Source organism: Puma concolor, chromosome A1, assembly GCF_028749965.1.
Source record: "Puma concolor isolate L17-30 chromosome A1, mPumCon1.1.hap2, whole genome shotgun sequence".
In the NCBI taxonomy this organism is placed as follows: domain Eukaryota; kingdom Metazoa; phylum Chordata; class Mammalia; order Carnivora; family Felidae; genus Puma; species Puma concolor.
The window spans coordinates 99,114,158-99,129,341 of record NC_141667.1 but is presented as its reverse complement, the minus strand read 5'-3'; the positions used below and the strand labels follow the sequence as shown (position 1 = coordinate 99,129,341).

The window sequence follows — 15,184 nt, the reverse complement described above, 5'->3', positions numbered from 1 at the left end:
TCATCAGGGAAAAGCAGAACAAAACCACAATGAGATATCACCTGCCACCTGTCAGAATGTGTAAAATCAAAAATACAAGAAATAACAAGCATTGGTGAGGATGTGGAGAAAAAAGAAGCCTTGTGCACTGTCAGTGGGAATGCAGATTGATAGAGCCATTGTGGAAGACAGTATGGAGGTTCCTCAAAGAATTACCATAAGATCCAGTAATTCCACTACTGGGTATTTACCCATAGGGGAAAAAAACCCACTAATTTGAAAAGATAGATGCACCTCTATGATTACTGCAGCATTATTTACAGTAGCCAAATTATGGAAGCAGCCCAAGTGTTTACGATATATGAATGGATAAAGAAGATGTGATCTATAAATATATATCCTTATTCAGTCCCATGGCCAGAAGCTGGGAACTGAAAGTTAGGAACTGTCAAAGTTGGGCTTTGGTGATTTATAGTAAAGTGAGTAGGGTATATTAGGCTGTTGAGATGGGGCCTCAGGATCCCAATTAACCTTCTCTGAAATTTCCCTTATGGAACTAATACTCCTAAAGCCTTTCTTCCGTCATAGTTCCAGACCAAACCACACTTTCTAGACTTGGTCAAGTAGTGGCTGACCTCTCAACCTTTTAGGATTAAAAGATGCGTGAATCCTTTGCTTTGTGGAGGGCCCTGGGGATGCAGTCCGGTGAGAATCAGGGCCCCAGTCTGTGAAGGGCTCCTTTGCTATATTTAGCCAAGCTGAGCCACCAGAACCAGATACAACTTTATTTACTTCTCCCCAGCACCAAGCCTCCAGAATCGTCGCTATCCATCCATGGCAAGGATCCATTCCATGACCATCGAAGCTCCCATCACAAAGGTGAGTGACAGCTGCTGCCTCCACTCTGCAATCAGGGCTGCCCAGCACTGGGCTCGTTTCTACAGACAGACGTGATAAATGACTTGTCACTGATAACACAGAGTTTACAGTCTGGTAGAGGAAGCAGATATTAAATAAACACGTAATTAATTTGTAGTTCTAAATTACACTGACTGTTAGTAAGGAAAACAATAGTGTTCTAAGAGAAAATCAGATTATGGCTCTATTTACCTTAGGTGAGGTGATCAGACAGAGTCTCTCTCTAGAGGAAATGATGCTTGAAGTAAGAACTGAAGCATGCAAGGCTGTTAGAAGACGAGGTGGGGGAAGAGAATTCTAGGCAGTAGGCACAGCAAGAGATGAAGCATAGAGGTGAGAGAAGGAGGATTGGAGTATTTGAAGACTTGAAAGAAAGTTCGGGTGGCTAGAGCTTGGAGGGCAGAGGGGAGAAGATGGTGACATGGAGCTGGAAGGAGGGGTTCGTATTTTAGTTTCTGTGCAGTGGAAGCCACTGAAGAGTTTCAAGTCGGGGAATGACATGATCCAGTTTGTTTATTAAAAGGAACACCCAGCTGCCATGCAGAGAATGGACTAGAGATGGCAAGAATGAAAGAGAAGAGGCCAGTTAGGGGGCTTTTCCAGAATTCCAGGCAAGAAATGGTGGTAACTGTACTACAGTCATAGCAGTGGAGTTAGAAATGAATAGATCAAGAAATAGTCAGGGATAGAATCAATTTGGATGATGAATAACATTATCAGGGTGATAGAGAAAGCTGTTTGTCAGCTGGGGCCACCCAGGTTCTGAGTTTGAGCACAGGCAGATAGAAGTTGTTTTGTTGTTGTTTGGTTTTTGTTTGTTTTTCACTCTAGTGTAAAAACCAGAGAAGGAGCTGTTGTCTCACTTTTTTGGTCCACTTTTTTCCTTGCTTTGGGGAGAAGGGAGCAATATCATTAATTTAGTTTGGGACATGTGAGCAAGATATTCCAATAGGTGGGTCACATGGGTAATTGAATTATACAAACTTGAAGGTCAAAAATGAGTTCCGGCAAGGATATAAATTTGAGAGCCCTTGGCATTGTAGGTCATATGTGTCCAAACTCATGGGAATAGCTGGGTTCTGGAAGGACTGTGGAGTGAAAGGCCCCGTACCCATCTCTGAGGTGCTCCAACCTGCAGGAGACAGCTAGAGAAGGATCAGCAAAGGAGCTGAAGAAAATGTGGTCTCTGAGGTGGGAGAACAACCCGGAGAGGTTGGGAGGAAAGGCATGTTGCAGTAAGAATGGAGTGGTTCCGTGAAAACCCTGCTCATTTTGAACAATAAAATGTGTCACTCTCTGATTTCTTTTGGGTTGCAAGCATGTGTTTGACTTTTGGGAATTAGAATTCTTATATTCTCAAATTTATTCTTTCTCTCTTTATTTCCTTAGGTTATAAATATAATCAATGCAGCCCAAGAAAACAGCCCCGTGACAGTAGCAGAAGCCTTGGATAGAGTTTTGGAAATTTTACGGACCACGGAACTGTATTCCCCTCAGCTCGGAACCAAAGATGAAGATCCTCACACCAGTGATCTCGTTGGAGGCCTGATGACCGTGAGTGATGAGGGAAAACCGGAAATGCAGGGAGACAACATTAAATGCCCTTTAGAGCACATATAATATGTAACATTTAAACTTGCATATAGTTGCAGAAACATCTGCTGTGGGGGCTAACATCAGTGTAATCAGAAGCATCCGTGTCAAAATTTCTGGATTATATGTGTGGTATAATTCAAATATTTCTTGAATTTACCTTTCCATGAAGCTAACTGATTATAGCAATGGGGGACAGTCCTTCAGAATCCTCATTACAATAAGGAGTAAAGAAGCAGTTGATTGAAAGCTAAATATGCACCACGGGACCCTTGTTTACCTCTCTCCCTTGACCTGGTGCAGTATTGGATTGAGGGTTATGGGTAGGTTTCCTTGGACTCTGGGCTTTTTATGTAATGAAAAGGTTTGTACTTAGATTATAGCACTAGTTCCCAAAATCTCAGCTCTAGAATCCTCTGTTTAAATAAAAAGTTATAAAGAAGTTCCCTTTATAATCCAATAAAAGCAGAGCAGAGCTGTTCTGGCTCCATAGGGGAGGGGAGAAGGAAGCACCCCCTCCCAGCACACCAATACCACCACATTTGTCACCACCAAGAGTAGCTGATTTCTAAGGACTCGTGTGTTCTAGTGTTTGGCTGTAATCACCATCTATCAGCAAGTGAAGAAAAAGAAGAAGATTCAAATTACTCATTTGTAGTTCTTATCAGAGGGTGAAGCTTGAAGAATTCTTGGGGTGAAACAGACTCCAGGAGCATCTGAGAGTTTGACTTTGAAGGTTTGTGTCTAGCCCTGTCACCAAATGCTGAGTGTTGACTGGCTTTCTAGTCCATTCTCCCTGTTCTTGCAAAAGGTCTTCGATGAGCCTGTAATTTGAGTGACTTCCTGTTCCTTTCCTTTCCCTGGGCTGGCCTTGGTCATCCCATCCCAGTGCAGCACAGGCTTCAGCTCTGGAGAACGCTGGCAAGGGTCAGTCAGGAGGGCAGCCACAGCACCGCATCAGGAGGACTTCAGTTTCTGGAACCAAGTCATCTGCCTCTTCCCCCTGTGGCCATACCATCTTGTGGTTCCTCTCTGGGTCCTGCTGTGAGGAACTAGTGTAGGATTCCACTTACTTTTATTTAGTTTTAGAGAAGAGGAAAAAGAAAGGCAAAGAAGAAGCAGGGGAGTGCCCTGTGATACCTACCTTAGAGGCAGGATGGTTGTAGCCATTGTCACCTACCTATTTATAGAGTTTTAAAAGTTCAGCTCTTGGCCTAAAGGTCCCAAGGTGTGACTTCAGGGGAGCCCTTCATTAATACTTTAAACCTTAGCACACACTTTCTACGGAGACAAATAAGCAATTATAAATGATTTTTAAGCAAAGATCTAAATAATTAGGTACTCAAGGGTAGAAAGTGGAGGGAAGGGGAACTGACATGCAAGAACATCACCAGCCTAGTAAATGGCAGATCGTTAGAACTCTTTCCACTCCCTTAGGTTGCCCTTCCAAAGATCTCAAATCCAGAAAGTTTTCTTTTAAAGGCCAACTGCAATGTTCACGTTGCAAAGCAGAAAACACAGTTGGAAAAAAAATTTAGATACTAATCAAAAATTAGCCCAACCTTTTTAAAGCTTTACATTAAATCATCCCCAAAATGTGGCCCATGGCTTTGGGTCCCCAGTTTGTAAATCTGAGAACACAAGAATAACATAGTACCTAGAAGGGTAAGTGGGGTCTCTTCAAAATAACCTGCATCCAAAAGCAAGATCCCTTCCGTGAGTTCACTAATGTGGCTTCAGGAAGCCAGAAGACAAGGATGGTGTGAGAAAGGCAACGAAGGCAGCTCAGAGGTCAGGCGTGAAACCTGGATGAAGTCCTATCCATTTTACTCTCAATTCTCCATCTCCTGGGGCTAATAGCTATGGAAGGGGGAGTGTCCTCTGTCTTCTGGATACTGTTCATTTTGAGCCTCATCTTCGGCTAATGGAAGAAATGAGAGAATAATGATAACCGCGTGCAAAGTATGCTTCTAATAGTAGCTTTCTTTATTCCAGGATGGCTTGAGAAGGTTGTCAGGAAACGAGTATGTGTTCACTAAGAGTAAGTTGTCATCTGTCCACTTGTTACTGATAACCTGTCTCCAGCCTGTGCCTTCTCCAGTGTTGTGATTTTTGTTTGGGGAGGGCCTTGGTGTGGCTTGCTGTTGGTCTCATTGGAGTTAACCATCTCTGTAGTCTGCACTTGAAACCAGGTCTCCTAATTAAAATTACTTCTGTGAGCACTGTCAGAATAGGAATTGCAACTCTGTGTACATTCAAACAGACAGCTAAATGGAATTACTTTTTTATTTTTATTTTTTGTTGGGGGAAGTTTCAAGAGAAGAACCCTAAAGTGAAAATCTTAACCCTTGGAAGTTCAAGACTTCTTTCTAGTAGCAACCATGAAGATGCTAACAAATGTTTGGGGGCACTTAAGATTCCACAATTAACCAGCCTCCTCAACCCCGTCTGTTTGCTCAGATGTGCACCAGAGTCACAGTCACCTTGCGATGCCAATAACCATCAACGATGTCCCCCCTTGTATCGCTCAATTACTTGATAATGAGGAAAGTTGGGAGTTCAACATCTTTGAATTGGAAGCTGTTACACATAAAAGGTATGTGGCTTCTCTGGCTGCAGGTGGGGAAAGATTGATGGCCACGCTCAAGACTTTCACATCTGGAAACTTTGAGGGAGACGTGAGTTCTTGCCACAAGAAACTTCACAGGTTCTACTTTTCATGCCTTGCTGGGATGTCGTACAAGCAGAGACTGTGGCCCCTGAGTGAGCTCCTTTATGGAGACAGAGTGGGTAAGATGTGGGATTAGCCTGGTGATGACCCAGGATGAGGACATACTGAGTGTCCTTTTCACATTTATCCAGGTCGTTCCTTTGTGCTAGTGAGCCGAGAGTTCCAAGCACTATTGGCCCCAAACTTGTTGAAGCTAGACCTTACAAAATAAATTTGAAAGCACTACAGACTTGACTTTTGTTCCATCCTGTAGCCAGGGAGAAGATGAAATAAGTCAGAAAGTCCTCTTCTATAGTAGGAGACAGCTCTTTCTTTCAGGGATGCTGGTCTATAGCATGTGAATGATTCTCACCTGTAAATCTAAGTAATATGATTATAAATGGTAGGACTCTACTGACACCACTGTCCCTAGGCTCAGTAACTTTGTGAGGCGACACAGAGGAAATACAGAGGTTATATGGAAGTAGAGATGGAGAGGGATCTTTTTTGGTTGCTAGAGTCACTGAAGGCCATCTGAGTTTAAGATAATCGAGAAATCATTTGGATTGACCACCATGAGGCACCTAGTTGTAAAGAAGTGACTGATGAGGAGATGCTCTATCTCCTAATTTGGGGAGGGGATGTTTTTTAAGCTCTTGTTCACGCGGAGTAAACGTCACAAGAAAAATGCCTCTATTCCCCAGTGTCATCAAAGAAAGCAGATTCTAGACCAGTGAACACAATGAATCAGGGTCTGTTTTCCTGTTTTCCAGGCCATTGGTTTACCTGGGCTTAAAGGTATTTTCCCGGTTTGGAGTCTGTGAATTTTTACACTGTTCTGAAACTACTCTTCGGGCCTGGCTCCAAGTGATTGAGGCCAACTACCATTCTTCCAATGCTTATCATAACTCCACCCATGCCGCCGATGTCCTGCACGCCACTGCCTTCTTCCTCGGAAAGGAAAGAGTAAAGGTAGCATTTCGGTATCATGATCTAGTTACCTGCTTAGATTGGAGGTCCAAGAGCTCAATCTTAATAAACATATAAGGCAAATAACTATTTATATATATACAAATTGCAACCAAATTAACTTGTCATGTTGGTGTTGTAAAGACATGGCCTTTGCTTCCAGCTCTCCCCTCTTGCAAAGGCCTAAAACAATAATTGATGCCACTGTAGACTCCCTTACATGCCTGGCGGATTCTTGAACCTCTTCTCCAAGTATTCACTGGGAGCCCGTTGTGATGCTGAATTAGAGGACAGGACTTAGTTATTACAGCAAATGGTTACTAGGTCTAGAGGTTACATTTTAGGATCACAATTTGGCCATTGGTGAATGATAACCCAGACAGTAAGGAGCCATTCAGCATTCTACTAATATACATACATATATACGTGTGTGTTTTGTGTAGGTGTGAATGTGTACACCCTACATTAATGACTTGCATAATCATTCTGAAGGAGTTCCACGTCCCTTAATCTTACTTAGAAGCACCTGTACTGTTATGAATAGGTGCTGATTTATAGGACAGCCCTACGTACACCCCATGTACAGCTGGCAAGAGATCTCCATCTCTCCTCCTTCCCAACTACTGTCACTTGCAGTGAAGCTTGTAATTCCTTTGCTACAGTTAAAACGGAAGCTTAGAATGTAGATGCCCCTGCGAGAAGTACTATATAGACACTGCAATTCCTATCAACCTGCAGCGGCCTGACGTTAGATCATTTCCTTAGTCTTAAGACCCTGGCTACTTAGAAGAGTGATAGCAGGACAGGTAGCAGGAGCTAGAAATGGAACCAAAATGGGGAAAGAGGAGGTTTCCTTCTCAATGTTGCCAAAAGCTAATGTTGGTATTCCCTTTCATCATCAGCAAAGTAAAGAATGTGGTCCAAGAATGATGCTTCTGAAGACTTTTATCACCTCCTTTTCAAAAAGGTGACCTCAGGCTTTGTTGAGATAGCACGTTCCTTTGAAGAGCTAAGACACTTTGAGATTCCTACTCCAGGCTCATGTTCCTCCATTTTACACTGCATGAAACCTTAGACAGCTGAGGCTGTGCACTGCAAAGTTGAGGGCAGGACGTAAAGACAACCCTCACTTAAGCAGAACGACTCTATAAAAATACACATTAAATGCTTGATAAATCAGGGAACTCTTGGTCACTTTATCACCTCCCATACTCTCCCTCCCCCAGGAATTTTTCTTTAGATTGTGAGTTCTGCTAGCATATTCAAAATCTGATTGAATTTCTCAAGTAGCAATAGAAACAAGGCTAAGACTATAATTACTTCAAATTCAAAAGACATTTTCTGACAGTCTTGCCAGAGAATCAGGAAATTTAGAACTGCCAGGAACCTTGGAGAAGTAGGTGGAGGGGGCTCCTTATCTCAAAGGTTGAGTCAGCAGCCCCAGACCACTGGTTAGTCCACCGTGAGGCATTGTGAGCAGGATTTAATCCTGGGGACTCTTGTGCCAGACCTGCTGCCACTGATGAGGAGAGTCAGGGAAATGTGTTTTTACCGAATACCCATCCGTCACCCTCTTTTCTTTATGCTTAGACTAAAAATCTTGATATCACTGTGACATAGCTCCACATCCCCACCCCAGCCAGCTGGATAACATGCCCAGAGCTGACCTTCCCCTTGAATTTGTCACAGATACTCTCTTCCCCCTACTCTTCCCGATTCCCAGGAACTACTGCAACTAGAGCGCTCAGGGTAGCCAGCACTCTGTTGTTATTCTCTGGGTGTAGGTGACCGTCGTAGGGAAGGAACTGTTGGAAAGGCTCATCTGAAATGGGGGCCAGTCTGGCCAATTTGCCTCAGGGTGATCCAAATCTACTCCCATTGATTAAAGAAGGCAAAAACGGTGCGGAACTCTCTGCATCTCCAAAGGTCTAAAATTTCTCCTCTTGTGGGTTTGGTGAGGAAGTTTCCTTCCGCAGACAGTCCCCAAGGGCTTGCTTCTTCCATCTGCTGGGGGGGGGGGGGTGGGGTGGGGAGGTAGGCCCAGCCTTCTTCTCCTGCCTCCCACCACAACTACCCCCAGGTTTAAATCAGTGTAGGCTGGAAGAAAAGACATGTCTCATCTAATGCCACTTGTGGGTCTACTGCAGTTACTTGAGTCTCTTTTACTGAAAAAACTAAAAACAACTTGGCCCCAGGCTCCAGTCAAGGTGGAACATACTCCAGGACCACTAGCTGCAGGCCCAAAGTGTGGGTTCCATGGGTCCTCCCTGCACAGGTAGAGTCAGAGGAGAGCCCCATCAGGGCAGCTTTGGGTCCTGACTGCACCTCCCTGACCAGAGGCAAAATGGGGCCAGCTTTTCTGCTTGCTCTGGGCATTATACAATCATCAGTGTCTGAAAAGAGCTGAAAGGAACAGCATCAAGTGCTGTCTGTCCCTGGTCAGGAAAGCTATACGTGTGGACTGGGGCCAAGCCAGGAATTGCCCCCCACCCCACCCCCACTCCTGCTCCAGGTGGTCAGGGTTGGAAAGGGAAATGGCTGTCTTCTGGTAGGGACAGCTTTCAAGAAACCTTTCAGGGCTAGCTTCAGACTCATTGCTCCCTTACCCATTAGGGTCTGAGAAGCAGTTGGCATTTTTACCTCCCACAGCCTGGGGGAACAACTCTGTACTGCCAGAAAATTATGCCTGCCCCTCTGGCCTCTTCTTGGGTACCACTTTTTCCCTACTCACTACCCTTCAGCCACAGTGATGCTCTTTAAGTTTCCTGAATAAACCACTTCTTTGTTTGACCTCAGGAACACCATGTAGACTTTCTGCCTGGCATTCTCTCTCTCGTCATTGTTTGCCCGGCTAATTTCTGCTTCTCCTTCAGGCTTTTATGCTGATAAAATGAAAAAATGCAGTTTTCGGTTGCATTGGCCACATTTCAGGTGTCTGGTAGCTCCGTGTGACCAGGGTTTATATACGGACAGCACAGACATTGCCATCGTCACAGAGAGTTGAGCCAACAGCACTGCCCTAAACCAGATCAGGCCTTGGGGTTACTCTGTCAAAGCATCTGTACTTTTCTTCTTAGCACATTTCACAGTCAGTTACGTGTGTGTGTGTGTGTGTGTGTGTGTGTGTGTGTGTGATCACTTCTCGGCCTTTTGGCTAAGACCAAGTGTATTTGTGTGTGTGTGTGTGTGTGTGTGTGTGATTTGTGCCTTCCCCAGGAAATTATCAATTCCATTAGTGCAGAGAGCATGCCAGTGTAGTTCATCATGGTAGTGCCAGCATTCTGAGTCACAGCTGGAACCCAGTAAGTGTATCATAAATGATTACTGAATGAATTCCTGAAGTACAGGATCTCTTATATAATAGTAGCCCATTTAATAACTTCTTCCTAAGGCTGTGATCTGAGAAAACATCCGTGTGCCCTTCTGCTCTGGTTTGTGTTCTTACATTACATACCAAGAGCTGTAGAAACAGGGTCTCCCTTTGTGCTTCTGCCACCTGCTCACCTAGAGCTGAATTTTGTTCTTAATTGCAAGAGCCCCTTTAGCCTCAGTTTTCATGGGAAAGTTCTTGTTCTTGTCCTTGATGATCTTGTACTGCTTGGCTTTACCCCTTTTCACCTTTGTGTGAAGAGTTTGCTTGTATTTGTGCCATTACTGCCACTCTCTCAATCTCTGCGTAAGTAAGCAAACAAAATAAGTAATACTTGTGATCATAGGCCACTTTCTGCTCTTCACGTGTGGAAAAGAGTCAGCAATAAATACCACAGGGCAAACACTTGAAAAGTCCTGTTTGGCTTCTTCCTGCAAAGGACTTGAAGTGAACAGATCCTGGGAAAAGAATTTCGGTGTCCGTGATAATACATCTGTCACATACGACAACTCAGATTTCTGTTTCCTTCCACATAATCCACAGCAACACCAGGTGATGTGATATATCCTAGGCAGCCTCTCAACTTCCAGGAAGTCAGAGAAGGCTCATCAGACTAAGCGAACATTCTGATAATCCCAACTCCCCTGGCCCATCCCCTGAGAGACGTGTAGGATCCTGACATTCAGTGGATAACGTTCAACCTTGCCTCCTCGTGACCCCAGGGAAGCCTCGATCAGCTGGATGAGGTGGCAGCGCTGATTGCCGCCACAGTCCACGATGTGGATCACCCGGGAAGGACCAACTCGTTCCTGTGCAACGCAGGCAGTGAACTCGCTGTGCTCTATAATGACACCGCTGTCCTGGAGAGTCACCACACCGCCCTGGCCTTCCAGCTCACGGTCAAGGACAGCAAATGCAACATTTTCAAGAACATTGACAGGTTTGTGCTTGGGCTCCTCTGCTCGGGTTTGTGAAACAGTAGTGGGACGTTCGGTCTTACGTAACTTCTCCAAGTATTTAGCTTCTCTTAGGGCAGGGAAAGGAGGAAGTAACAATAGCTGGACCATTGTACCAGACGGTATAGTAATCACCTTGCCCTTATAAGCTTACTTGTACTTTCCAGACTGCTTTCATCTTTCTGAATTTCATTTGCTCTTCATTGAGTTCACAAACGTGTTTTACACACTGCGCAAAAACGCTTAAAACCCTGGTTGTCTAATAAGTACAGCAGATATTTTTACCCTCCCAGGGGACATCCTGCCTTTTGTGTAACTCCCGGAAAATGCATCTTTCCTTGGCTTTCCCCAGTTGAGTTTCTGCCACTTAAAATCTTAACTCACGAGGAGGTAGCGTGGTTTCACAGGTCCCGGCAGAGTCGTTAGAGCCCAGAGGGTTGGGCAGGTTTCCCCCTGGCTGTTGTACTCCTGTCTGGTGAAAGTTGGCCAGCTGTGAACCGAGAGGAGCACTTCCTCTTGGCTGCCACAGGCCTGCAGTCAGACGATGGCTGTTTGCCACACGGCACCAGCCAGGCTGGAGAGCGGACTTCTGGGGCAGGGCAGACTACACAGAGCACAGGGCTCACCTGGGCCTTGGGGAACACTTGTCAACATGGACCTATCACTTTGATTTCCAGACATCTGTGAAAACATGGAGACCAGTTATTCTACCTTCAACTTAAACTTCATCAGGATCAAGGCTTAATTTTTAAAACTTTGACTGAAAGAATTTTATCCAAGAGCCAGTTTTATTCAGCTCCCCGTTCTGGCTCCTGAAAGTTAGAAAAAGATGATAGGAACTGCAGAGTAATGTTTTGGCAGGTTTGTTGCCCCATGCGTTGTCACTTCTATTTTAGAGAATGACTTTTTTTCAAATTTTATATTTTATTTTTTAAAATTTATCTCCAGATTAGTTAACATATAGTGAAACAGTGATTTCAGGAATAGATTCCTTAATGCCCCTTACCCGTTTAGCCCATCCTCCCTCCCACAACCCCTCCAGCAACTCTCAGTTTGTTCTCCATATTTATGAGTTAGTTACTTATTAGTGGGAAAACATTATTCCCCTACCATCATCTAAAGAAGTAATGACAGTTCTCTGTAATTCAAATCACTGTGTGCCGAATATAACGGGGACAGCTCATCAGGTTGCTGTGTCAGTCTTGTAGGGAAGGAACTTGGCATTTCCTTCTATCTTACTATTGATACGTTTCCAAGGGAAGGTAGAAGGAAACCACTTTGTAAAATAAGTGCCTACTATGTGCCAGTTACTACACACACACACACACACACACACACACACACACACACCCATACAAGGAAGAGTCAGCTTCACTGGGGAAAATCGAATGGTGTCATCAAGTCCTGGCATAATGGAAAGAGGGGCAGGTAAAATTTTTTATGATCTGCACTCATTTCTTAACTCTGTGCCCCCAGCTGCCTCGTATGGTGTGGGAAGTATGGTGAAATGGTAGCAGAACAGTTCTAATTCTGGACGTGATATGAACAAGGCCCTGTGTCTTCTGGTTATTTTAGGAACCATTATCGAACACTACGCCAGGCTATTATTGACATGGTTTTAGCAACAGAGATGACAAAACACTTTGAACATGTGAACAAATTTGTGAACAGCATCAATAAGCCCCTGGCAGCTGAGGTAAGCATTTCACCTATAATAAGATACATCAGCGTATTATTTCCATTAGAGCCGGCGCTGGCCACAACGTACTTTCTCTTCATCCTGGACACAAGATGGTTGTTTGCCTGGAGGTGGTAAAGACGGGCTGAAAATACTGGCCATAGTATCCACAGTAATTCTGCCTTCCTTAGAAAGAAAGGTCCTGAGATGAAGCCAGTGGTGACGGGAGGAGGAGATAGGCCCAAGAGTAAGATAGACGAGAACTGCAGACAGCAGAGCCTGGATAAATGGTGGTATTTTAGGGCACCCAAAGCCTTTTCTAATTCTGTGACATTGGAGACCTCAAAAGTGGATGTTTTAAAAAAGAGACAAACTAAGAAACAGACTCTTTAACTATAGAGGTCAAACTGGTGGTGACCAGAGGGGAGGTGTGTGTGGAGGGGGAGGGGGATGGGTGAAATAGGTGATAGGGATAAAAGAGGACACTTATCATCATGAGCACTTGAGCAATGTATACAATTGCTGAATCGCTACATCGTACACCTAAAACGAAACATAACACTGTATGTTAGCTCTACTGGAATTAGAAAACTTAATAAAAACAAAAGTAAAAACAGAAGCTGAAATTTAGTATTAGAAGAAAACACGGATGTTTTAAAGAACTGTATTCCTGATGATTTGCATTAAAACCACATCAGTACTTAAAGATTATGTACAGTCAAACTGAGTGCTAGTTGATAACAAAAGCAGAAGTCATTTTTCCTTTTTAAAATTTACGGACGTACCTTAGTCCTGCCTTAAGACCCCTATACACTGGAGTTTTAGAAACACACAGAGGGTTCACATCCCAGTTGTTTAAAATGAAATCAACTGACCTCTGAGACCATGAAGCTGCTCATAGCCCTGTAAAGTTAGAAAAGCTTTTTGCTCATTCCTTTGAGAAGAGGTTGCATATGTTGATGGGTGATGAATGGTTGTCTTAAAAGTAACCTGATGATCAGTATGGAGACTCTCTGTGTAGGACCCATCACCTGACCGGGCCAGATGCACGAACAGTGTCCACACCATCTGTTCTGCTTCATCCTCCAGGGATCCCACAGCATCATGTCAGGGCCTTCTCTTTCCACAGAGGACTTATGGGGGTAAAGATCTAGGGATTCAGGAGGGAAAAATTATACAGAACCACAGAATTTAGAGTTGAGGAAAGTCACCCATCAAATAAGCCCCAAGCTCTGTGTTGAGGTTTATTATTTATCACATTGCCTAGGGTAAGCAGTAACTTCCCAGTAACAGGTAATCAAAACAACTACCTTCAGAAGCCCATTGATGGTTTAGTAAATAGGTCTGATCTTGAAACAGAACAAAAAACTCTTAAATGTTATGCTTTCACTTTGGCAGAGGTCTGCAGATCTAATTAATTTTTCACACAATGTGATGATGTCTTTGAAAGAAGAGAATAGCAATCTTCCAGGTTTTGTATAATTGGCCTATTACTGCATTTATGTAAACCTACTCCTAGACCTGGCCACTCGGTTCAGGACCCCTGACCTGACATCCATCACTCAGTACACACTACTATACAACCAGTCTTTTTCTTTTTTTTTTTCCAAAATTTTTTTAAAATTCTAGTTAGTTAAGAGTGAAATATTGGTTTCAGGAGGAGAATTCAGTGGTTCATCACTTAGATACAACACCCAGTGCTCATCATAACAAGTGTTCTCCTAGATGGGTGTCATCACCCATCTAGCTCATCTCCCACCCTGCCGCCCTCCATCAACCCTCAGTTTGTTTAATGTTCATCTGCTTTGTTTCCTAAATTCCACATGAGTGAATATGGTGTTTATCTTTTTCGGACTGATTTCGTTTAGCATCATACTCTAGCTTCACCCATGTCATTGCAAATGGCAAGATTTCATTCTTTTTGATGGCTGATATTCCATTGTGTGTGTATATGTGTGTGTGTGTGTATACACGTGTGTGTTTGTGTGTGCATGTGTTCTTCATCAGTCAGTGGACACGTGAGTTCTGTCCATAGTTTGGCTATTGGTAGCACTGCTGTAAACATCGGGGTGCATGTGCCCCTTCGAACCTGTATTTTTGTATCCTTGTGGGAAATAACCTAATAGTGCAGTTGGTGAATCAAAGTTCTACTTTGTAATTTCGGAGGAACTGCCATACTGTTTTCCTGAGTGGCTGCACCAGTTTGCATTCCCACCAACCGTGCAAGAGGGTTCCCTTTTCTCTGCATCTTAGCAACACTTGTTTCTTGTATTGTTAATTTTAACCATTCTGACAGGTATGAGGTGGTACCTTATTGTGGTTTTGATTTGCAGTTCCCTGATGATGAGTGATATGGAGTATCTTTTCATGTATGCCCAGTCTTCTTAAACATGACTGAACACACAGAGTCCGCCCTGGTCCACTTGCTTCTCTTCATACCCCCACCCCCCAAAATGTACATGGTTCATGATTCCCTACCACTCAGAATAGCAGCCAGGAAAACATGAGCGGACAGATGCCTTAAGGGAAAGAAACAAAGTGGGTAGGGGTGGGGCAGAAGGAGCTGGCAGGCATAAGAAATAGAAGTAAATGAAGAAATGATTGAAGGGTCACAGGTATGTGTTATTTCCCATCTTTAACATATTTTTTAAACCTGAAAGTTGCTTTTACACATGTCCTGATAAAATTGGGAGAGAAGCTCACCTTTAAGACTACATACTAAACTACTAAATATGGCACAAAACCCTGTTTGTAGCAGTTACGTTTGGGGAAGAGGATGGAAGCGAGGGAGTGGATGAGTGGTGATAGGGACTGTGATGTTTTAAACTGGTTTTTGGGGGGTCCTCTCCTCTCCCCTCCCCTCCCTCTCATAAACATAAAAAAATAGTAAACTCTGGTTTTGTATTGACTGAGGTTATTTTTGTATGAGAATGGATCAGTGTGTGGAATATGGAATTCAGGAATTAATACAATTGGAATTAAGGATGGGAAAATTTGAGTCCCAGTCCTGT

At 43.8% G+C, this 15,184-nt stretch overlaps 1 protein-coding gene across 7 annotated transcripts in view; it reads left to right on the top strand.

Moving 5' to 3' along the window:
- The window catches only part of PDE8B (phosphodiesterase 8B), a 269,542-nt gene that overhangs the window by 249,621 nt on the left and 4,737 nt on the right, over window positions 1-15,184 (top strand). For all 7 annotated transcript variants that reach the window (XM_086698309.1, XM_086698302.1, XM_025924844.2 and 4 more), the window contains 7 exons: window positions 782-858; window positions 2,287-2,451; window positions 4,486-4,531; window positions 4,951-5,086; window positions 5,974-6,172; window positions 10,262-10,479; window positions 12,071-12,191. In XM_086698309.1, the coding sequence (XP_086554435.1) occupies window positions 782-858; window positions 2,287-2,451; window positions 4,486-4,531; window positions 4,951-5,086; window positions 5,974-6,172; window positions 10,262-10,479; window positions 12,071-12,191 (962 nt within the window). The remainder of the gene's footprint in view (window positions 1-781; window positions 859-2,286; window positions 2,452-4,485; window positions 4,532-4,950; window positions 5,087-5,973; window positions 6,173-10,261; window positions 10,480-12,070; window positions 12,192-15,184) is intronic.